Source organism: Erpetoichthys calabaricus, chromosome 9 (assembly GCF_900747795.2).
Source record: "Erpetoichthys calabaricus chromosome 9, fErpCal1.3, whole genome shotgun sequence".
In the NCBI taxonomy this organism is placed as follows: Eukaryota; Metazoa; Chordata; class Cladistia; order Polypteriformes; family Polypteridae; genus Erpetoichthys; species Erpetoichthys calabaricus.
In genome coordinates, this window is record NC_041402.2 from 89,554,948 (window position 1) to 89,578,569 (window position 23,622).

Below are 23,622 nucleotides of genomic sequence, written 5' to 3' on the forward strand. Positions count from 1 at the left end.
CCCCCAGGCCTGTGTCCGAAGCGTCTGTCTGGAGTATGAAAGGAAGTGAAAAGTTGGGTGCTTTCAATATGGGTGCTGACGTAAGGGCTTGCTTTATTCTAATTAAAGGTCTTCCCACTAATTTCGCCCATCCGGTCTGGGGAGACTTTCATTCCCTGGATGAATTAATAACACAAGTAAGAACAACTAAGCCAGCCTCATAATCTGAGAGCAGAACGGTCCTCTAGTGGACTCCGTAGGGATTATGTCCCACTGTCACGAGAATGAGTCGGAGACATCATAAAGAGTTTGGGCAGCCACCCGTATAATATTTTCTCGGCTGCAAAGTTGCTTTTTTTTAGTAGCACGATGTGCTTAGGATGGAGTCCAGAACAGAACTGCCTGTACTGGAGCAAGATGGCAGTTTTAAAGGCCTGGAAGGGAATAAAAACTACTTTATGATACGTGATTCATTTTCTCCCTTTGTGGATCTCCAGCTGTAAATATGCAAACCGTATCACAGACCTTCTCTTCCATATATATGTATAATATATAATATATATATATATATATATATATATATATATATATAAAAGGCTTGGGAAAGTTAACATGTAACAAGTTCATTTTTGTGATTAGTTTGGACAGTTTAACACATTAAAAAATGCTGTCGCATCCAGGGCAGGCAACAAGGCTATTGCCTCATACTGGTGTTAATTTTCTTGATTTATACATACCAGCATACAGTAGATGCAGAGTAGTGTGAGTTGGAGGAAAGGGGGTGGGGGCAGTCCTGATGCAATGCTAGGGAGAAGTCACAAAGATAAAAATTGCGCTCTTTTTATTTTTCATTTATATTTCCGTAAGAAAATTAAATCAATGTCATACCACCTAAGTGTAAAATAACTTATCTTTGAGTGGCACTAAAACCAAAATAAATCTCTAGTACCTCTGTATTTAACTCACCAGTCTGTCAGGTAGCTTGCAGTGCTGACTGCCCTAATATAATGATAAAATTCTGTGAAATGGAAGTGTAATGATTATCCCTACCCATTATTCCAGTTTGCGTAATCTTCACAAATTTATGTAAAGAACGCAAGTAATGCATAATGTCAGTTTTTTTTTGGATTCTATTGATTTTATTAAAATCAAATAAGTCAAGTTTTACAAAACTAGGTTCGATATCAGTATTTAATCAAGTTAGCTGCTATGGACAACCTTTATTTTTGTAGTGGCACACTTTTTGTAACCCAAAAAATCCCAAGGCATACCACGATTCTACCAACTATAAAAACATCAAATGTCATACACATGCTAAACTTTCCATAGGGTCTTGACTACCGGAGACACCAACAAAAAAAATCAGTTTGCAGACACAGCACTTAGTGAGCACTTGTATGCCCACTGTCCCTTGGCTGTGTGAGAGATGCTGGCGAACACGCACCCTGGCAGCTGGACCCCCAACACGTCTTCTGGCTGCTATAGTGCACTCTAAATGCTGTGTCTGCAAAGCAGCAATCAGAGAGCTGAATTTATATCAGCTTCTCTGGGTAGTCCTGTCCTTCTCAGATAGGTCTTTACCACACGTGGAGTGTGTTTCTCTCAGGTCAGGGCCCCAGGGCACTACACCATTATTTCCAGTTGAAAAACTCTTGTGTAGAGTATAATTATCAAGTTGTTGATGATGTTGATCAATTGAGGATGATACTTGAGCAGTTTTAACACAATTTTAATGTATGTTCATTTAGAAGACGCTTATACTTTTAATTAAATCAGTCTTTAGCAGTGCATTCAAAATTTATAGTCGTTTCAATCGTTTATTTTCACTTTAACACGTCTGTGTTTTATATACTATGCCAATTTGAGAATTAAGTTATTTTTTTATTTTTGTCGGTGCTTATAATACAACAACCTTGTTTTATTATTGCCTTCTTTTCACCTTAACTTTTAGGAAGGCATTCAGTTTCAGATTGTACTTGCTCAAGTAGTTTATTGTTAAAAGTTCAGATTAAAGATCATTGTTTAAGTTTAAGCTGTACCATTAATTTTTTTTACTTCATTTGTGTTGATTCTCCATTATTTTTGTGATTCAGTATATTTACTTCATGATTTAAGTACTTATTTTATGATTACATGTTTTTATGTGAGATGCGATTAATTACAATCAATGATGTGATTAAATAATTTTTTTAATCATTTCCCAGCCCTAATATTTCAATTTATGTATGTATATATGCATGAGTGTAGCACAGTAATATGTAATTAAATAGAAAGAGAAACAGAAAATAACTTATCAGAAAAGTAGGACTTCAGCCAGTCCAGACAAGAACGTGCAATTCCAATTTTCAGACATATAATCTGAAATGATTTACAGTATCAAGAGGTGAAGAAAGATCGAGAAGGAAAGAAAAGAGTAGAAAGAACAGCAGCATGAACAGAAATAAAAGAATTGGTTACTCAAAGTGGTCTTAGTGGAATGCTCTGTTGTCTGAGAAAAAGGAGGAAAATTCTATGTGATCTGTATTCCAGAGTCTTTAGCAGGGTTGGACAAATAAGACAGGGCTGTAATTGTCAATGGTAGGTTAGGTGCAAAGTAGCTTCTTGAGAATGAGGATTGTTTGAGCCTTCCTAAAGAAGAGATGCATGGAATCTGAGAGGGAACTGGACTGCAGGAGAGGTACAGGAATGTGATTCAGGGAACAGATAATTAATCTGTGGCTACAGAACAGGACAGAAATTTTAGTGAGCACAGGAATTATAAACGAGAGAGGAAATGAGTGTGTGGAAATTAGATTGAATTGATGATCAACTGTGAGAGTTGGAGAGAAAAATAATTTAAAAAGTAGTCTGTAAGTCCAATAATATGAATGAAGTAAAAGAGCATCAGGAGAGGAAAAGCAAATCTACAGTTAAATTGCAAAAAGAAACCACCCATGTACAGAGGCCTGTGGACTTTTAGAAAATCTACATAAATCTACTTAGAGTCAGCTGGTGCTGGTATTGTCAACTTAGATGGGGCAATTGAAGTTCCACTAAGAATTAAGAAGTCAAGAGCAAGATGAAAAGTACGAAGACTACTTTGTTGGGAATAGATTTACACTTTTACAGTTCTCAAGAAGTCAGAAACCTACAGTATAGAGAAACAGAGAGAGCAATCAAGTTAGAAAAAGTGGACATCTGGTAGAAGGGCATGGTAAGCATGAAGAAATAACAAGAATGTAATGAGCAGAAGGAGTTAACAGTCATTATAGTCATGCATGTTGCTCTAATACTGACTTGATAGAGGATGCAAAGAAATAAGAAAAAATCTCAGAAAAAGACAGCTATATGCTACTACCATTTAGTAGTTTATCAGTTCTGCCGGGCAGCACCTTTTGAGACAGATAAGCATTTTGGATATTGCCGGAATGGGTCACCAATAGTATTCTTGCTTTGATGTCAAAAGTAGGTTGAAAAACTGACAGTAATACTAGCATAAATCCGTAGACTTCTAAGCTTCCTGTCTGTATTAATTACACATGCAGTGGTCACCAGTGAGAAATTGCTCAGGTTGTTGCATAAAATGCTGAATTAGATAATTTTTTGCACAGATAAATGAAGAGTACATTTAATCGAGGGCTCACGTCTGCTTATTTTCTGAATGAAAGTTTATCTAGAGACACTTTCCATTGAAAGCACATAGCTTGGGCATTCCAGCTATACTAAAATCATACATAGGAATTATCATTTCAGCAATAGATATTCAGATATGTGTACTTAAATTAATGGCACATTTAATACATGGTGTTTATAAACGCCTAATGTTCAATGTTAATGAGTGTTTTTAGTGTAAATTGTAACATAAAAGCATAACTTTGCTATTTGCTCATGAAATTTCTACAAATTATACAAGTGACGAATGAAAAAAAAAAATGCTTTAAAGAAAATTATTCTTTCAACTTGGCCTTGGTTTGACTTATAAAGGTCAGTAATAAATCCCATGAAAACAGAGAACAGATCACACATAATAAAATTCAGTAATGCTAGAAAGTAATCCATTATTTAATTGTGGTGTTGGAAGACTAGTAATCTAAATTCATTTTCTCCTAATCTTTTATTTGGTTAACTAAATTTTAATTTTTCTTTTTATTATGACATATGTTCAAACATATTGATAAAAAACACAAAACTGATATTTCTTGTTTTTAAAGCATCAGTTAAAATAATTTTTACCAGCACATTTGTTCATTTTAACATTGAAGGATATTTTATTCTTAAATTAACTGATAAGTAATTTCTCAATTATTATTTACTTATGAAATACTGTACCATGTTGATTTTTAAAATATTTGTACAGTTCTGTATTTAAATATTAACTTAAAGTTTTGTGTTGATGGATTGATTGAGCAATAGACTAGCCATGTTTATTTTATTTAACTAGAGACATAAATATTTCTTTTAGGTACAATGTTTAAGGAAGACTGAAGAATCTGTCCGAGTTGTAATTAACAATTGAGATTCTTAATAAGTGATTTGTTTGTTTTTTTTGAAAAGAGTAGAAGCTGCTAATAAACTGTTCTTATATCAACTAATATTGGACCAGTTTACCAAAATTTGTTTTTAATGCTTATCTCTTTGTGCATTATTGTCTAAAGCCTATTATTATTTGTTGACATAGTATTTAGTGCTACTCACTTATACCTCTAATGACCTCTATTTAACGTTGAGCTGCTGTCTTTTTATAAGACACTCAAGTTAGATCAGTTCATTCCAAATTGTGGCAGCATTAACAATCAATACAATGAGTGTGGTCTGTGTCAAGTTGGCATCCTCCACATGCTTGTTTTCTGCATTATACCCAGTGATGCTGGAATAATCTTCAGCTCTTCATAACTCTCTAAAAAGTCCAAAATTTGTTTTTAGAATCTAATTAATAAATGTGTTTCCTAAATTGAACATTCTGAAGCATTTCCAACTTGTTTGATCTTTCAGAATTCCTGAGTGAATACTTCATAATAAATCTTTCCTTGCTCGTTAAGTGGGTAGGGGAAGAATTATTTTATCTGAATAAGATGTACAATAGTATGTATTATTGATATGTAATGAATGCATTTCAATGAAACCTTGAAGTAAATAGAACAATTATAAAAAAAATGTACGGCAGCATGGTGGCGCAGTGGGTAGCGCTGCTGCCTTGCAGTAAGGAGACCTGGGTTCGCTTCCCGGGTCCTCCCTGCGTGGAGTTTGCATGTTCTCCCCGTGTCTGCGTGGGTTTCCTCCGGGCGCTCTGGTTTCCTTCCGCGGTCCAAAGACAACGCAGGTTAGGTGGATTGGCGATTCAAAATTGTCCCTAGTGTGTGCTTGGTGTGTTTGTGTGTGTGTGTGTGTGTGTGTGTGTGTGTGTCCTGTGGTGGGCTGGCGCCCTGCCCGGGGTTTGTTTCCTGCCTTGCGCCCTGTGTTGGCTGGGATTGGCTCCAGCAGACCCCCGTGACCCTGTAGTTAGGATATAGCAGGTTGGATAATGGATGGATGGATAAAAAAATGTATTAAAAAAAGCAATAGCATAAATTTGTGAATGGATACTGTTATTTAATAATAAATTAAGGAAATTTAAAATATGGTTACATTTATGAATAACATGTAAATTATGATGTATTTAAAAAATATATAAGCAGCTTCTTCTTGTTTCTTTTTATTTTCAAAGTTGGGAAAAACGTGTTGACCAGCGTGGCAGGTTTTACTATGTGGATCACAATACAAGGACTACCACTTGGCAGAGACCAACAGCTGAATCAGTACAAAATTATGAGCAGTGGCAGTCTCAAAGGAACCAACTCCAGGGAGCGATGCAGCAATTCAGCCAAAGATTCCTTTACCAGGTATGGCAGCAAGGTTCAATGTATGGTAATGGCAAAGATGTCTTATGCTTATTTGTACCATATCTAAAAAATGGTAATCTATATATTGAAAAAACTACAATGCAAAAACATCACTGATGTGGGCAACCAATTTATTTATTTTTGTATGCATGCATGTATTTATTTGTTTACTACAGTTAATATTAGCTTTTAATAGCTGTTATTAAAATCTATCCCAATATGAGAAAAGTTAAGAACAAGTCAAGTCAAGCTGGGGAGCATGCACTGGTACAGTGCGTTGCCGCATCCACTACACAACGAAACAACTCGGGATCCCAGTTTGCAACCCCGCAGGCAGACACGCGGTCCAGTCCCACCCTCTGGTAATGACTCCAAGTCAGCCAAGTGTTACGTGGGTGACTCCTTGGTCTGGTCCAGGCACTCAGGTCCCCAACAATGAGGATCCTACGAGCCGGATCACCCTCGGGGAAATGCACCACATGGTCGCAGTGCCGTAACTGACACTCCCTCACAATGCCGGTAATGTGCCTCATCCGGGACTCCATGAGCAACCGCTCATTCGACACAAAGTCAAACCAATGGTACCCAAGGATTTTCCGGAGAGACACAGTACCAAAGGAGTCCAGTCTTCGTCTCAGGTCACTGGATAGCATCCATGTCTCGCAACCATGTAACAAGACAGGAAGCACCAGGACTCTAAAGACTTGGACCTTCGTCCTTTTGCTTAGATATCGGGAGCGCCACACACCCTTTCCAGCGACCTCATGACCCCCCATGCTGTCCCAATCCGTCTACTGACTTCCTAGGAAGAGTCACCAGAGACATGAATGTCACTGCCAAGGTAAGTAAACCTCTCAACAAGGTCAACACTCTCTCCGCAAACAGACACACTGCAGATGGCTTTGCCCAAGAGGTCATTAAAGGCCTGGATCTTTGTTTTTATCCAGGACACTTGCAAGCCCAGACACTCAGACTCCTTGTTCAGTCTCTTGAGCGCCCCGAGCAGAGCATCCATTGATTCCGCGAAGATCACAGCATCGTCAGCAAAGTCAAGATCCATGAGCCTTTCTTCACCAACAGATGCCCCACAGCCGCTGGACCCCTCGACCTTGCCCAACACCCAGTCCATACAAGCATTGAACAGAATAGGAGCAAGAACACACCCCTGACGAACCCCAGAATCAACTGGGAAAAACGCAGAGGTCCTGCCTCCACTCTCCACAGCACTCACAGTACCAGTGTACAGGCTGGCCATGATATCCAGCAACCTTGAGGGTATCCCACAAATCCTCAGGATGTCCCACAGGGCAGCTCGATTAACTGAGTCGAACGCTTTTTGAAAATTGACAAAGGCTGCAAAGAAATTCTGCCGATATTCGCGTTTGCGCTCCATGAGAACTCTCAGTGCCAGGATGCGGTCAATGGTAGACTGCTTAGGAGTAAAACCAGACTGTTCTGGTAGGTGAGCAAGTGATCATGGATCCTATTGATGACAACCCTAGCAAGGACCTTACCCGGCACCAAGAGCAGTGTTATCCCCCTCTAGTTGCTGTAATCCAGGCGATCACCCTTCCCTTTCCAGATAGGGACGACAAGTCCCATTTTCCAGTCAGTTGGGATGATGCCAGTCTCCCAAATGGAAGAAAAAATTGTTTGCAATGCCAGGAGGACAGCCTTACCACCAGCCTGGAGAAGTTCACCCCGGATACCACAGATACCTGCAGCCTTTCCCCCCCTCAGCTGGTTCACCACCTGTGCAATCTCAGTGAGATTGGGTGGTTCACAGCTAATTGGATGATTTGCCTCAAGAACCATGGACCCAGAGATAGCCAAAGTCCTAGCCGGAGGATCAGCTCTGAACAACTGCTCAAAGTAGCCAGCCCAGCGGGTCACAACTGCAGTGTCATCCGTAAGGACAGTTCCATCAGCTACCCTGACTGCGGCTCTCCAAGGAACAGATTCAGATGTGCGTAATGCTTCGATTCCTCTGTAAGCAGGACGTGAGTCGCTAGACCACAGATGGTGTGTCACTTGCTCACAGATTCCTCTAACAAACATATTATATTATATTAACAACAAAAAATTTAATTTATCACTTAACTCTACTTGATATTCTTGATTTAAAGTAAACACATAACAGATATGGATATACAATAAACTTTTAGTTAAGCTTGCTTGGCAGCATTGAATTAACTTTAATGCCTTAAGTTCTTTTCTTAGTTTCTTAAACATACCAATAAGCAACAGCAGCCAAACCTTACCTGTATCAATCAGTTAATGTGGATCCATATGCAGAAAGGACAAAGGGAGAGCTTTTCCTTACATTGAATAACCTTTTTAATGTATTAGCTAATTGAAACTTGTCATTTATATTTTTCTTGACATGTAGGCATTTGTAAATTTTCTGTTTCATAGTTGTTTAAAATCATTTTTTTAATATTCAACAGTAACATGTTACATGGTTTTATAGTATTAAATCAATTGTTTTTTATTTGTAGATAGTAAATAAGGTTTTTTGTGCTTATTCGTTACTATGAATACAACAACACATTTTTTAAGGCAGTGGTTCTTTATATTATTACAGTATATTGTATTCTTTCTTTCACAGCAATACAAAACATTTAGTTTTTTTTATGGGTTTGAAAGATCAAAACATATTTATTTTTACAACTTGATTTAATATACTGGCAATGACCCATGAATTTAATATGTTTATATATGCACAAGTTATAAGGCAAGTGTTATTCATCACTGACACATAGGCCATCATTTTGCACTTGGATGGGACAGTTTTTGTGCATGTACTCCTAACCCAGTAACAACATGGCATAATGTCTGGGGTCAAAGTTTATTTTGCTTACCAAAAGCAGTTAGACTGTAGTAAAATGTGTGCTTCTCATTGTATCGTGAGTTACTTTTCCATTGTTGCACTTGAATAACAATGTTTCATTTTTTTCACACATATTGATGCATTATTTATGATGCACATATTGAAATTTATTTACAGTATGATGCAAAATATTTGCACCATAGACATGGTAGTGGGGTGATGGTGATATAATGCATATAATGCCAATTAAGCATACATGAAATTTAATCACCCCTAACTGACTGCATATACCCAAACATGACACAAAACTTCTCTGTGCACAAATTACAAAAAATTGACAATAATTGTTTTGTGTTTCTTAATAATTGTACATGTTATGTAAGTAGAGATGTGCTCCATAAGATAAACATTATTCAATTATAAAATGTATTTGAATTTTGTAAGGTTCCAAAAGGAAACAGCACCAACAGTGTGTAAATAAAAATGGGGATATGATAAATGTATTGCACGATAAGTATACTGACAGATTTAATATGATACTAAGATAAAGTATTGTATTAGTTGTACTTTAGCATAGGATAGCAGTGACTATGAGAAGAATGTCAATGTTACCGTGTTACAGAAAAGAAAACTGAAGAATTATCTTTCATTAAGTAGTCTGAAAAACAAAAGTTGTGGGATGTTGCAAAGGAGGAATACTGAAAATATCATCATCTTTTAGAAATGGGTAATTGCTTGTCACATACCAAATGAAATTACAGTAGGTTAAACTATAATTTGTACAATTTTTGTAGTCAGTGTAGCAAAAATAGCTATTGTGTAATTATAGTTATGTTTAGAAATCCCAATTTAGGTAAAATATGAATTACAGTGTTCATGATAAAGCAATAAAAGGTTAACAAATATAGGCTTCATATAATGACAATAAGAGAAAAAATATGGTTAAAACCATTATTACCCAAATACCCATATTTTGTTTTAATTGGTACATTTAAGCATGTTTAGGAATCCTGGAGTTAGAAAAATGTGGTTATACCACTAATTTGTTTTTATTTTAGCTTACCTGTCGTGGGTGGTGATTCTACCAAACATAAATGTTATCTTTGTACAGCAGTATAATATTTTTGTACATGTTTCCAAAATGATGAAAGAGAACTATAGGCAACTGTAACAAAATGAGTACCATTCAAAGTACAAGGAAGTATAAATCTATTATATTGGACCATGTGTTATAAGAAAGTCATTAAGGAAGGAAGTGCTGTGATATATTAAATAGTTTCGGATCAGAAAAGAAACAGGGAAAAGATATTGTTAAAATTGAAGCATGTTTTGGTTGTGAGTCAGTGTGTGTAATGTATTTAATTACAATAGAGAATGAATATACTTAAGGTGTGGGTGTCATAAAAATAAGATTTGAGATTAGCAAATCTATATAGTTCAGCTCTAATATAAGTCAGCTGAATGTTTTCAAAGAGCATCATATGAAAATTGCATCAGTGATCCATTTGAATCATAGCAAACCACAGTAACAGGGTTATTTCTTTCCACCATATTGGTTCTGTTCAAAGTAAATAATCAATTTACTGTCCTGTTCATAGGAGAGTCTAAGAATCCAGACTTTAAAAGACCCAGGTAAGATATCTTGTGGATTACAAAATTAATAATTTTGTTAAACAAAAAGAAAGTCTTTAATAGGTCCAGGATAGTAACTTTGGGCAAATTTCCAATTAACTGAAGTTAGTATCAGCAAAATAAAGTTATTCTACTGTCTACTTCTGGACCACAATTCTAGGTCTTCGGTGCTTGGGTTGGCAACCAGGAAGTCAGCTTCTTCTAATCCTGATATACCAGGCTTGGGCACCCATTGATATCATCAGCTTATTGTACTTGTCTGCTGGAGGTTGACAAAATTTGAATTGGAAGTGGTTAATTCAGCCAGCAGTAGAATCTGAAATGGTTAATTACATTTTAATTTCAAGCTGCCACTTTTGACAGATTTACCTAATACCCATGGGCCTAGTGTATACGTGTCTACACATATTTAAATTAAGAAGAACCATGCTACATAAATAGCCTTTTTCAGCTCAATTTTGTACTGACTCAAAGCAAGACAGTAAGGGTTTTTGAAGATGAGGATCATGAGATGAAATGTAGTTAGGGAGCAAATCAAAATCAGAACCAAAATTCAAACAAATCAGTCACCAAGTTTAAATCACTAGCCAAAAATCATGATACCAAAAATAAAGCAGATTTTTTAAAACCAAGAGGTTAATTATCACCAAAAGATTGCAACTGAATGAGATCTAGAATGAGAAAATGGACACCTTTGCTGACCTTTAAATCTTTCGCATTAATGTCAGTTGACAAGACCTCAACAAACACACCACTCATCCATCACTTATGATTTTCATGCCTGTAGCCCCTGGTAACCAAGTCTTGGCAACTGGAATCATGAAATGTCTCTAATATAAAACAAGATGACATAATGGCATAACTATACATTTTTTACTTTTTCAAAATGTCTTGTGGGAAGAAATAAATGTTGTTTTCAAATTACTTCTGTTAAAAAAACCTAAATAGGTGTATAATTAAAACGGTTCAGGGTAACCTATGAAAAATTAATCAAAACTGTTGACCAGAACACAGACAATATTGAAACATTAAAACAAATATAAGGTTTTCTTGTCTTGAACTGTTTGGGGTAGCCATTTGTACACCCAATGCATAGGAGCTAAGCCCAGTGATAAGATCTGGTTCACTCCCAAATAGCAAACATTTAAGTGACACTGCCATGTAACTTCTCCTTTCTTAAACCTCAAACATCCGTCTATTTGTGAAATGCATTCTCTTTTGGGAATAGTCTTTACAAGAGGGCTGACCATATTGTATTATTTACAACACAGCTCTTAATATTCTGCCCTGCTTCATTTTTGCTTATTCATTTTCAGCTATTGTTGAGGCTTGCCATGAATATTACAATTACCTGATTAGTTTATTTCATTACTTTTATTGATTCCTGTCCTTTAAAATTGTAGGTGGGACAAAGTCCGTGTGTCGTCTAAATTATACTCAGCCATGCCTAAATGTTCTACCCTTTTAAATAAGAATCTGTCTGCCAGGTCTAAAACACTTCCACTGTCCTAGCTGTTGCATTAATTTTGGTCCAATCTGCCTTCTAAAATGCCAAATATCTTCAGCCAACAAGCATTCAAATTGTTCATTGGAGTTTCAGTGGTCACTTTATTATTCTTTTTTATTTGTAAAAGAAACCTAGTGATTAGACTCATGTCATAAAGCATCATCAGTTTTATTATTATTGTAATGTGTATCAAGATCATCTTGATCACAAGCAGTTAAAACATTATGTGCTTCGTAATTTAGGAATTTAAACTATGTTTACAGTTTACTAATTTTACCATTTTTTAAATTTTCTATCAAATTTTAATTTTACAATTTTTTTATTTCATTTTTTCTTAATCTGATTCTTTTTCAGGAACATACACAGCTGACCTTTGGTTCATTATCGTTTTTCTTTTTATCTTATTTGCCTTGCCTTTTATCTGATTTCTCCTATTCTAAATTTCTATATCATGGCGGAGTTAGGAACCACGGTGTTTTTCATTCAGTTTGTGATGACATTCTCTGGAATTTAATAAAAATGTATTTTTGTACTTCGTGTGATCATAGTTGACTTGTCAATTTTCCAAGTACCACCAGTCAATTACAAAATTCAGGCTATAATCATGCTGCTTCTTTCATCGTAACTACTTCACTGTCTGTGGTCATTTTCTGGCTAATAAGGTAGCTATCAAAAAGCTGTAACATTACACACTTGTGTCAAGATTATTATTTTACCTAGACCAAATGTTATCAAGTTCAGCTCTGTAGTACCCCTATGGGTGCATGTTTTCATTCAAACCAGTTCCAGAAATCATTTTTCCTTCTAATTAATATAATTGTGTAACTAGTCTTTTTCCTCTTAATTTGCATTCTTCAAACTGTGATACAATTGTACAGTACTTGTATGTCATAAAAATTCAGAAATGTGTTTTTTTTCTATAGACTTGTATGTTTAAGTTTCTTTTTCCATGTCCTTTTTAATTCACTTTTGTGTGGAGTTTGCCTGGATAATTGTATCCAAATTCTGACAGTTACTTACAAGCAGTATAGCCATAGGTGCAAATTAAAATAAATGCCAAAGGAGATCAGTAGCTTTAATCACATTCACTGTGTTTTAAATAGTAAGAAATGTCTTAAATAAGCCAAATTTAAAAGCAAAATCCTCAAAAGTGAGAAAAAAATTACCTTGGCATCACACACACATACTTACTATTTTTAAATAAAAGTTTAGCAAACCAGTTTTGTAATTTCTGGATTAACATAAAGAAGAAGTTGAGAAATAACTTGCTTAATGAAGGCAGAGGTCCAGTTAGCAGCAGACGTTGGTGCTATGGACACCTATATTTATAGGACTACTAATGACTACAGACCAGACTACAGTGGCACTTACGTCTCACATCATGAAGACCTTTGAAAGACTGGTCCTAAGCTCTCTTGTGGTAGACCATCTGGACCTACTGCAGTTTGCCTACTTGGCAAAGGTTGGAGTGAGAGGGAGATATAATTGTTTATCAGCTCTTGAACGCTTATTCTCATCTGAACAAAGTTTTTAGCACTGTGAGGATTATTTGTTTTGATTTCTCCAGTGTCTTCAGTACCATCCAGCTATCCATGTTAAGGGGTAAGCTCTGAGATATGCAGGTGGATGAGCCTATGGTGTCCTGGATAATAGACTGTCTGTTGGGCAGACTGCAGTTTGTGAGGCTCAAGGACTATGTTTCTAATACAGATGTGAGCAACACTGGAGCACCACAAGGAACAGTCCTGTCTCCTTTTCTCATTACTCTGTACATCTCGGACTATAAAAACAACACAGGGTCATGTCACTTGCAGAAATTCTTAGATGACTCTGAACTTATGATGTATATTGATAAAGGGGATGAGACAGAGTATTGGAGTCAGATGGAAAAGTTTGTTTCTTGATGCAAAAACAATTTTCTGCATCTTAACATCAGCAAAATCAAGGAACTGGTTATTGATTTTTGCCACACCAAAGAGCCCCTGTCCAGTCACTATTCAAGGAGTGGATTTAGAGCTGCCTCATTCCTACCAAAATTTGTGAGTCCACATTAATGACAAGTTGGACTGGTCTCGGAACACTGAGGAACTATATAAGAAAAGACAGAGCAGGCTCTTTTTATTTAGGAGACTGCGTTCCTTTAATTTGGGAAATTACATCCTTCACATCTTCTATAACTCGGTGATGGCCAGTGTGATTTTTCTATGCTATTATATACTGGGCTGGTAACATCACTTCAAGAGATGCCCACCAAATTAACAAGCCAATTAAAAGGGCAGGCTCAGTTATGTGACACACTCTGGGCCCCCTGGAGGTCATAGGTAAGCAGAGAATTAAAAAAAACAAAACAACAATGCTGCAAATCCTCAGCATGACACATTTACCCTTAGTGCTTTTAGCCAACAACTTTTTCAGCAGAAGTGTGTCAAGAAGCACCATTACAGAGCTGTAGCAGCCATACACAAAACTGTCATGCTTGTGTACTGTAAGATCCTTGCAAGCAGTATGATGTCTTGACCAGATCAATACTCCAGCCTTCTCTGCTGCATTTAAAAAAATAAAGTTAAAAAAAAATTATACTGATCTCTGTGGCTAGCGGCACACTGCATGGCCGCTCAACATGCATAATTAGCAATGTGTTAAGGTATATAAAAATAAGCATCTTCTTGGAAGAAAAAAAATACAAAACACCAGTAAGGAAACTGGAAACAAAAAAGGTGTTCTTGCTGAACCTGGAGCCGCAACTTCAAACAATGAAATGAGCCAGTCCCTTGCAGCCATTTCATGGCATGGCTAATGGTGTGCCCCAAGACTCCACAGATCTTGCTCATCAATATTGGTTAGGGCTGAGCTGATGGTCGATGCTATTGTCCATCATTGATTGGCTGGGCACATCACCGATGTAAATAATCATCCTTGATTCGCTCCAAATATTTCAACAAATTTCCACAAAATTTGGGGAATTGGATAGCTTGCTGCTTGTGCTTATCAACACATTTACAACACAAAAGACGCAGATGGAGAGGTCCGAATGGATTTAAGGTAGGGCCGGGATTACAGGTTTTTCATAGGCTTTGGTAATTCTAGTGTTAAAGGCCAGGGAGCAACATTCTCCAGTTTTGGCCTGAATAGGCTCTTTCTCTAGACACTGGAGGTCAACTGTGGTAAACTCATTACCAAGAACTTGTGAGTATTAGGGAAAAAAAAACTGCAGAATTATGCAGGCAAAAATTAGCATCAGAGAGGACTGGATTTGTTTTCTCAGTCTTTTAAGAGTCAGGAGGGGATGTATTTGCACTTTGTTTTACCAATATAAATTCAGGCAAGAATAGCAGAAGCACATTTTGGTTAATTTCCCTTTAGATAGAAATCATCAGACAGGGGTATAGAGATTGAAGTTATTCATTTATTTTATGGTACCAATATTAATAGTCTTAGACACTGTTGGATATGAAGGTTAAACTTTTATCAAATATGGACTGGTATGTGTGTTAATAGTATGAGTAGTATTGAAGTGTTAACATCAAGTCTCACATTCATCTGTAATTTTGAATATAAAAAATCAACAAGGGTTGTAGAAAGGATTGGTTGGACAATTATTTCTTTACAGTTATGGCAGGCCTAAAACAGTTTATTTTGTGACCTCTAAGATAATTTCTGAAAGGCATGGGTACTGTATTAGAGAATTGAGAAAACAGATGGAAATTAGATTAATTCTGGGTAAAATACACACACAAGGTATTATAATTATAGTTTGTTTAATTTGCAGTATGGCCAGTTATCAAACTTATAATGCCAGGTGATTTCAAGTATATATTGAACACTGCTTTGGATTGCTTATCTTCAACTGCAATCACATTATTGAAAACTGATGGAAACACTTAAAGCATATCTGAAGGAGCAAATAATCTGTTACATTTCACACAGAAATAAAGTGTAGAGCCGAATTGCAACAGAATTTATTTTTTTCAAATCTCTAAACTTTGTCTGGATCCAAAGGCAGGTTCTGCCACGCCTGGTTTTACAAAAAAAAGACTTCAGTAGCGGCACTCAGTTAATTGACCACAAAATAAATTGAACAAATACTACATAGATCTCATCACTCTTACTATGACCATTTAAAAAAAAATGCTAACAAAATGCTAGCCCATAAAATATATTAGAAAGAAATTCATATTTATGTGACTGAATTCAACACTCCATTTGTAAATAAAGTTAACACACAGAGAATTAAGTCAGTTTTTTAAGGAATACTGTGACATACTTTACTCATCGGAATGTAATAAAATGATGTGGTAATTCAATATTTTTTATAAAATTTAAATATCATAGCTACAGGCATTGCATAAAGACAAGCCAGAAAAACCTGTAATGCTCCTTGGGATTTTGAATGCCTTTACATCTCTACAAAGTGAAAATCTGCAGGCTCACATAACTGTCCAGCAAAACTTTGGTAAAAAAGACTCTTTCTATTAAATTAGGGCTAATAATGTTAGCTATGTTTATTGAAGCCAGAGGGGTAAATTCCTACCTAAAGCTTCATGCCATGTATCAATTTCTGTACTTATTATGAGAAATACAAAAATGTTTAAAATTAGCATTTTATAGGACAGTGGGTATCAGTCTTTTTACCCATAAAATCACCTTTTGAAATTGAATCAAATTAAACATCTACCATCATAACTGGACCTGGGATATCCAGAACAGGTATGCACTTAGATTATTCATACTTTACTTGTAGCTACAAGCACATAACATGTTACTGTATACCTGTACTTACTGTATGTTGTGCTGCAAAGTGCTGAAAATCGTAGCATTAATGGTCAGTGAGATGCCTTATACCTGCATATTGTCTGAAAGTACTTTTTAGTTTAGTGTTGAAGGCAGCAATGAAGATCCTTATTAAGTGCATTTCTGTGGTCTGTGTTTAGTGAGCTGTATACTCATGTACCATATCCAGTATATTTAATTATTCAGTTTTATTGCTTAATTTTATTTTTATTATTTTTTTTATCTTGTTTTCATTATTTTGCTGTCTCTGACTGTGAAAAAATATTCCCTAGGCTCTGCCAAAAGAAATTCTGATAAAGATTTTTACCTAGCAATTTTTAGTAGAACTGAGGATGGAGTTGGGTGTAGAGGCTTCTAAATTAGGTACTGATTGGTTTATTTTTCCAAAATAATGCCATATAGTTATTAATAAAATTATTACCACATATTGGCATTTGAGACCCCATAACCGCTGAACCCCCAGAATTCTGGGGACATTCTGGAGCACCTTAGCTGCTGACCAAACTTGGAACTTTTGAACTACAGCCCTTTGAAACCTTTCACATCCAAACTTCTGCAGTACAATAACAGTCAGAGCACTGAGAACACCTTAGTTAATGGTTGGATCCTGCTTTTATTGTGGATATTCTATTAGGGAGTTTTTGAAAAGATAGCATCATTTCCTTTCTAATAAAAGAGCTTATATTGGTACTTCGTATCAGCTTACAGTGTTCATTAGGTAGACAGCATTGGTATCGGTGTCAAAAATGCTATAGTAGCATCTCTAAAAGAAAGGTTTCTTTATGCAGATGACATGGTGCTTTATTGTACTGATTCATACTTGTCACTTCCATATGTACTAAATGAATAGCAAAATTAGTCTTTAAGATTGATTGAATAAGAATATATTATCACTTATGAATTGACTTGCTTAATTATTATTAACAAAATAAAACTGAAATTAACTATCAACTTTAGAGAATATATTCAACAAAACATTTTGTTCATGTCTTCATCTCACATTAGCTAAGTAATTAGCATTATGAAAATGAATAACTTCCCAAAATGTCTATCTCTGTTAGTGCATTTGAACAGATATGAACAGATCATTTACAAAAGACACAATTGTAACTTTGCTAATTTGAAATATAGAGAGTAAGCAAAAATCTTTGCAGAGAGAAGGCAGATTGGGACATGGTAGTTAAGTTCTTCTGCTGGGTTGCAAATGTATGTAATATAAGACCATGCAAGGAACCAGACAGAAATTAACTTGTGCCAACTTAATTAGCCATGATGAGGAAATTCTGTACTAATTATTCCTGCTATGCTTTGCCCTTTGAACCATGTGTGACATTTACCATTAATTGCAGTCAACTAAGCAGAAATCCAGTGATTCAGCATTCAATTAAAAATGGAACCTACTGTATGTAGTAGACACTTAAGTGCTCAGATATTGCTGTCCAAGATCATTAAGATTATATTTCTACCAAGCCCAAAAGTGTAAAAAAGCATTAATATTTGGCATACAGTTTGTGCTGGGACCATTAGAGATATGTGTGTTGATAATATACTTTCCTTCTTTGAGCACATATGACTCAAATATAACCATATTTTGAATGTGCAAGTAGGAGGCCTTGTTAAAAGAAACCTTACCTCATTCTTTACTATAAGTGGTTCTTTCTAGCTCTGATAAAAGATATAGATAGTATCTTCTGTCATAATCTGTGTTGTATTTTAATTTTTTTAAAGTTGTACCTTGATGTTTGAAAAAATAACTAACATATTGTTTTAGACATTTATTAAGGGAGTCAAAGAACACGATCAGTAAATTTATTTTTTGCTTATACATTTTTAGTAATGTTTATGGTTAAATATGTTTTTCAGTAGTGCCATTTTGTGTGTGATACGAGTGTCATCTTTTTGTGCCTTCTGTATGGTCATGTTGCCAAGCAGCCGGAAGTATTTGGCACATTGCATCACCAGGTCAAGGGTATAAAGATCAGTGTTTTGCACTTCCTGGTTTGTTCAAGTTTGTGGAGACAACAAAAAGGGACTATCATTCTTATTAGTGTTTCAATCTGACATTTGGCAACAAATATTTTATTTATTGACCACAACTTTCTTCTTTTGTTTTGTCTCTGGTTACGTGTTATTATTTTGATTATTGACTCCTCCACTACATTCTTCGAGTTATAATTTTAGTTTCATGTCCTGGGCTTTTATATTAAAGTATTCTCTTTTTGGTATCTACCTTTGCCTATTCAGTACATCTCCAGATTACAGTAATGCGCTTCGACTTACGTGGCTTCACTCTATCGCGGATTTTATATGTAAGCATATTTAAATATATATCGCAGATTTTTCGCTGGTTCCTGGGTTTCAGTGGACAATGGGTCTTTTAATTTCTGGTACATGCTTCCTCAGTTGGTTTCCTCAGTTGATTTCATACAAGGGACGCTATTGACAGATGGCTGAGAAGCTACCCAATCAGAACACGTATTACGTATTAAATAAAACTCCTCAAATATGTTGTGAGCACGGGGGCTGTTCGCACCCCTAGAGGATACGACTGCTCCTCAAAAAACGCTGAAAGATTACCTTCACATTGCTCCCTTCCTTGCTGGGCTTACTTGTGGCTGCTTTGTCAAGCGATATGCTTCCTGCACAGTGCTTCGCATACTTAAAAGATCAAACAGCACCTATTGATTTTTGATAGTTTACTTCTCTCTCTCTCTCTCTCTCTCTTGCTCTGACATTCTCTGCTCCTGACGGAGGGGGTGTGAGCAGGGGGGCTGTTCGCACCCCTAGACGATGCAGACGCTCGTCTAAAAATGCTGAAAGATTACCTTCACATTGCTCCCTTCCTTGCTGGGCTTCCTTGCAGCTGCTTTGTCAAGTGACATGCTTCCCGCACGGTGCTTCGCATACTTTAAAGCTCGAACGGCACCTATTGGTTTTTGATTGTTTGCTTTTCTCTCTCTCTCTCTCTGACATTCTCTGCTCCTGATGCGCACTCCTTTGAAGAGGAAGATATGTTTGCATTATTTTAATTGTGAGATGGAACTGTCATCTCTGTCTTGTCATGGAGTACGTTTAAACTTTTGAAAAAGAGATAAATGATTATTTGCAGTGTTTGAATAAAGTTCCTGTCTCACTACAACTTCCTGTGTTTCTGTGCAAATCTTTGACCCAAGCATGACAATATAAAAATAACCATATAAACTTATGGTTTCTACTTCGCAGATTTTCACCTTTCGCGGGGGGTTCTGGAACTCAACCCCCGTGATCGAGGAGGGATTACTGTATACTAATGTTTTCAGAAAAGTCCATTTCTAGATAATCTTAAGACTTGGAACAGAACCTGTTAGATTTTCAGATAATGAATGGAAGCCAATGCTCAATAAAATACACATTTCCTCAGAAGTGTAGAATGTATAATAATTATATAAATAATAATAAGGTTGATTTAATTAAAAAAAAAAATTAGATTAAGCATTCACATAGGGGGAAAATGTGTTTCTTTTTGTTTGTTTCTCCTTTTGGCTCACCTCTCTAATTTGTTGTATGAGTTCTGCAAATTTTATCTGCTTGATTGTATACTATGTTAGTTTTTTGAAATAAAATTAATAAAAAAGAGCATCCAAAGAACTGTAAGCAATGTCGCCATGATATGAAAGAGAGTGAAAATGAAATTAATGGGAAAGTAGTAAGAAATGTTTGATATCTAATAAAAACATCAATGATTATTTCATATTTGCAACCCAACAACTAAGCGTTTTGGAACTGTGTTCCCGAAGAGTTAGAAGTACAACTCTTCAGATGACACAGGTCCCTCTATGTCTGGTGTAAAGATAATATTGTGTCGTACTATAAGTTCATCATACCTACAGTACAAAATGGGGGTGGTAATGAAATGGTGTGGAGATGCCTTTCTGCTAGAAGACTGGCCATTATTGAAGGAAACATGAACTCTGCACTTTACCAGAATATTCTTCATGAAAATGTCTGGTCATCAGTCCATCACCTGAAGCTGAAGTGTGATGGGATTATGCAGCAGGACAGTGACCAAAACGCAAAAGCAAGTCTACAACTGAATAGCTCAGAAGAACCAAAATTGAAGTTTGGGACAGGAAGAAAGATGCTGTGGCAGAAGCTGAAACAAGCAATTCATGCTTGCAAGCCTGTAAACAGTGTGCCTGAATTAAAGCAGTTCTTCAAAGAAGTACGGACTAAAAATTCACATCGACAATGTGAAAAATTGATATATTATTGGAAGCATTTATGTGTGATTTTTTCCACTAAAGGTGCTGCAATCAACTATTGAAACAATTGAGAAATTACTTTTTTCATACAGTTAATAGGAGCATTTGGATACCTTTTTTCCTTAACACAAATCAATATAATCATAAAAAAACCTTTAATGTAGCCATGATGGTTAATTTTATAAAGTTAATAGTCATACATTTTGGTGGACATTTTTGAAAATAACAAAAACACAACTTGCTTTTCCAGAAACAAAGCACTACAATAAAGAGAAGCATAGCTTGTGAACACAACACATTTTATAAAGCTTGTTCAGAAATTGTGTGAATGCAGTTTCCTATAATAAGCCAGATATTACAAGAACGTTGCTGTTCTCCTAGTTAACAAATGGCTGCCATATAACGTGATTCATACTTGTTAAAACATGCAACTAAGCATTCCCGAGAAGACTGGTGTTAACTATTATGAGGCTATGATGCTAAATAGTGTATTACCAGATTTTGGTACAAAGATATATGTAGTACCACTATTAGTTATTTACTTTGTACCAAAGTTCCAGGAAATTATAATCTGTATTATTCTTTGCTTCTTTATCATATCAGTTTTCACCAGTGTTTTACTGAAAATGGACACAGTGTGTTTTTAGTATATTGATCAAAGAAGCATTTTTGAAAATGATGTGCTTGTGCTTTATAAGTTTTAGAGTTGTGTAATTTCAAGTTCTGGTGGGTGCTGTTTTCTATGTTGCACTTCTAAAACAACAATAGGAACTCGAGAATGTTTGTTTTAATATGAATTATTACAGTGAAATGTTTCAGTTGTGAATTTGCTGGGTTTAGCATTTCAAACTCCTTAGTTAAATAAATGTTTATTGAATTAGCTGTGATAATTACTCTGCTGTGACCAAACACACTGGTTGCTATACCAAGAAAACTGAATGGACCTGTTGGCCACTGCCTGTTACTGCAGGTGTATTCTGGGGCAATGCACAAAGTGAATGTTTTTCTTCTTGCTTTTTTATGTTTGAGAATGTCCACTTCAGTATCTATGTCACCAATTAATGCAGAACTTTCACCAACAAATATAATAATACAACAGTAGAAAAAAGGTTGATAACAGCTAGTGTTAATGATTGGTATGATCTTAGTTTAGTGAAATAAACTAAGGGGGTGAGGTAGGATACCTCAAATTAAACTAACTGAAGCTCAAACAAACTCATTAAGACATCTGTAGTTTGCATACATCCAGCAGTCCTCACTCAAACAACTGGATGCCCTACAATCCTGTGCAGGGAGCCTGTTATTTTACTTTATTACTGGCGCCCTGTCCAGGGATACTTCTATATCTTCTGTCCAGTGAGGCCTCTCTCTTGTTTTTGTATACTTAATTGAGATTTGTTTGCTTATTTGTTTGGTTATTGATTTTTAAATACACCCATCTGTTTAAGTACAGGACAAAGATTCACAGTGCTAAAAGCCTGTTCTGACAGCATTGAGTGGAAAGAGAATTAATTCCCTATGTGATAACCCCCTTATTGCCATGCATAGCACTACTTTTATTGACATAAAGGTCACAAGTGGAAATGTAACTTTTTTTTTTTTAAACAAGCATCGAACTTGAGTACTCCATAGTAGCACTAATACACATCCATTTAGATTAGGTTAGATAATCTTTATTAATTCCACTGAGAAATTCAGATGGATACAGCAGTAGAAACATGAAAAAACAAGGATACAGACCCACAGGACATGTAATACAGCCAATCACTCAATCAAGCAATTAGTAAATAACTAAAAAATAAACTCAACGAGTACATCGGATGGAATCATTGAATTGCTTGATTGCAGTAGGCAGAAAAGACTAACAGAGGCACTTCTTAGCACACCGTGGTGGAATGAGCCTGTGGCTAAAAGTGCTCCAAGAGAGCTCCTCCTGTTAGGGATGGAGGAGATTTTTCATGATGGCCTCCAATTTTGTTACCTTCCTCATTTGTACAGCTACGTCCAGGAATTTCCCTGTGATGAGCAGAGCTTTCCTGATAAGTTTGTTCAGGCATTGTGCTTCTTTTGAGCTCAGGTTGCTTCCCCAGGAGACTGCAGCACAGAAGACCACATTGGCTAGCCCTCCCGAATAGTGACTGATGTTGAGTTGCTGGTTGATGTCCCTGCACCATAAGACAATGTCTTCTACAATGTTCCTGTATTCTAACTCTTCTCTACTATTAATGCAGCCTATGATGGACGAGTCATCTGAAAAGTTTGATTGATGGCAAGTGCTTCTATTGTGCTGGAAGTCCATTTTGTAGAGGGTTAACGGGAAGGGAGATAGGACAGTCCCCTGAGGTGCTTCAGTATTGCACACCACCATTTCTGACACCATCCCTCAGACTCACAAACTGATGTCTGTTGGTCAGGTAGTCCATGATCCAGGAGATTATGGGAGCATTAATATTCAAAGTGAGTCCTTCCTCTTATTTTCAGTTAGCTATGTTAGCCATAAAAAAAGTTTTTAAAAAAAAGAATTAAGCACAGGTGTTATTTATTTCTGCTCAGTTACATGATAAGTGGTATTAAATCAGTACTTTTTCTAACTTCAAGTGTTCATACTTCTGTTCAGTGTACATTATTAAGAAAAGAATAAAACATATACCTGTGGTGGGCTGGTGCCCTGTCCAGGGTTTGTTTCCTGCCTTGCACCCTATGTTGGCTAGAATTGGCTCCAGCAGACCCCCGTGACCCTGTAGTTAGGATGTAGCGGGTTGGATAATAGATGGATGGATAAAA

At 36.2% G+C, this 23,622-nt stretch overlaps 1 protein-coding gene across 1 annotated transcript in view; it reads left to right on the plus strand.

The window, feature by feature from the left end:
* Window positions 1-23,622, plus strand: part of wwp2 (WW domain containing E3 ubiquitin protein ligase 2) — a 174,071-nt gene that overhangs the window by 113,094 nt on the left and 37,355 nt on the right. The window contains exon 8 of the mRNA XM_028809863.2: window positions 5,663-5,837. Within this exon, the coding sequence (XP_028665696.1) occupies window positions 5,663-5,837 (175 nt within the window). The remainder of the gene's footprint in view (window positions 1-5,662; window positions 5,838-23,622) is intronic.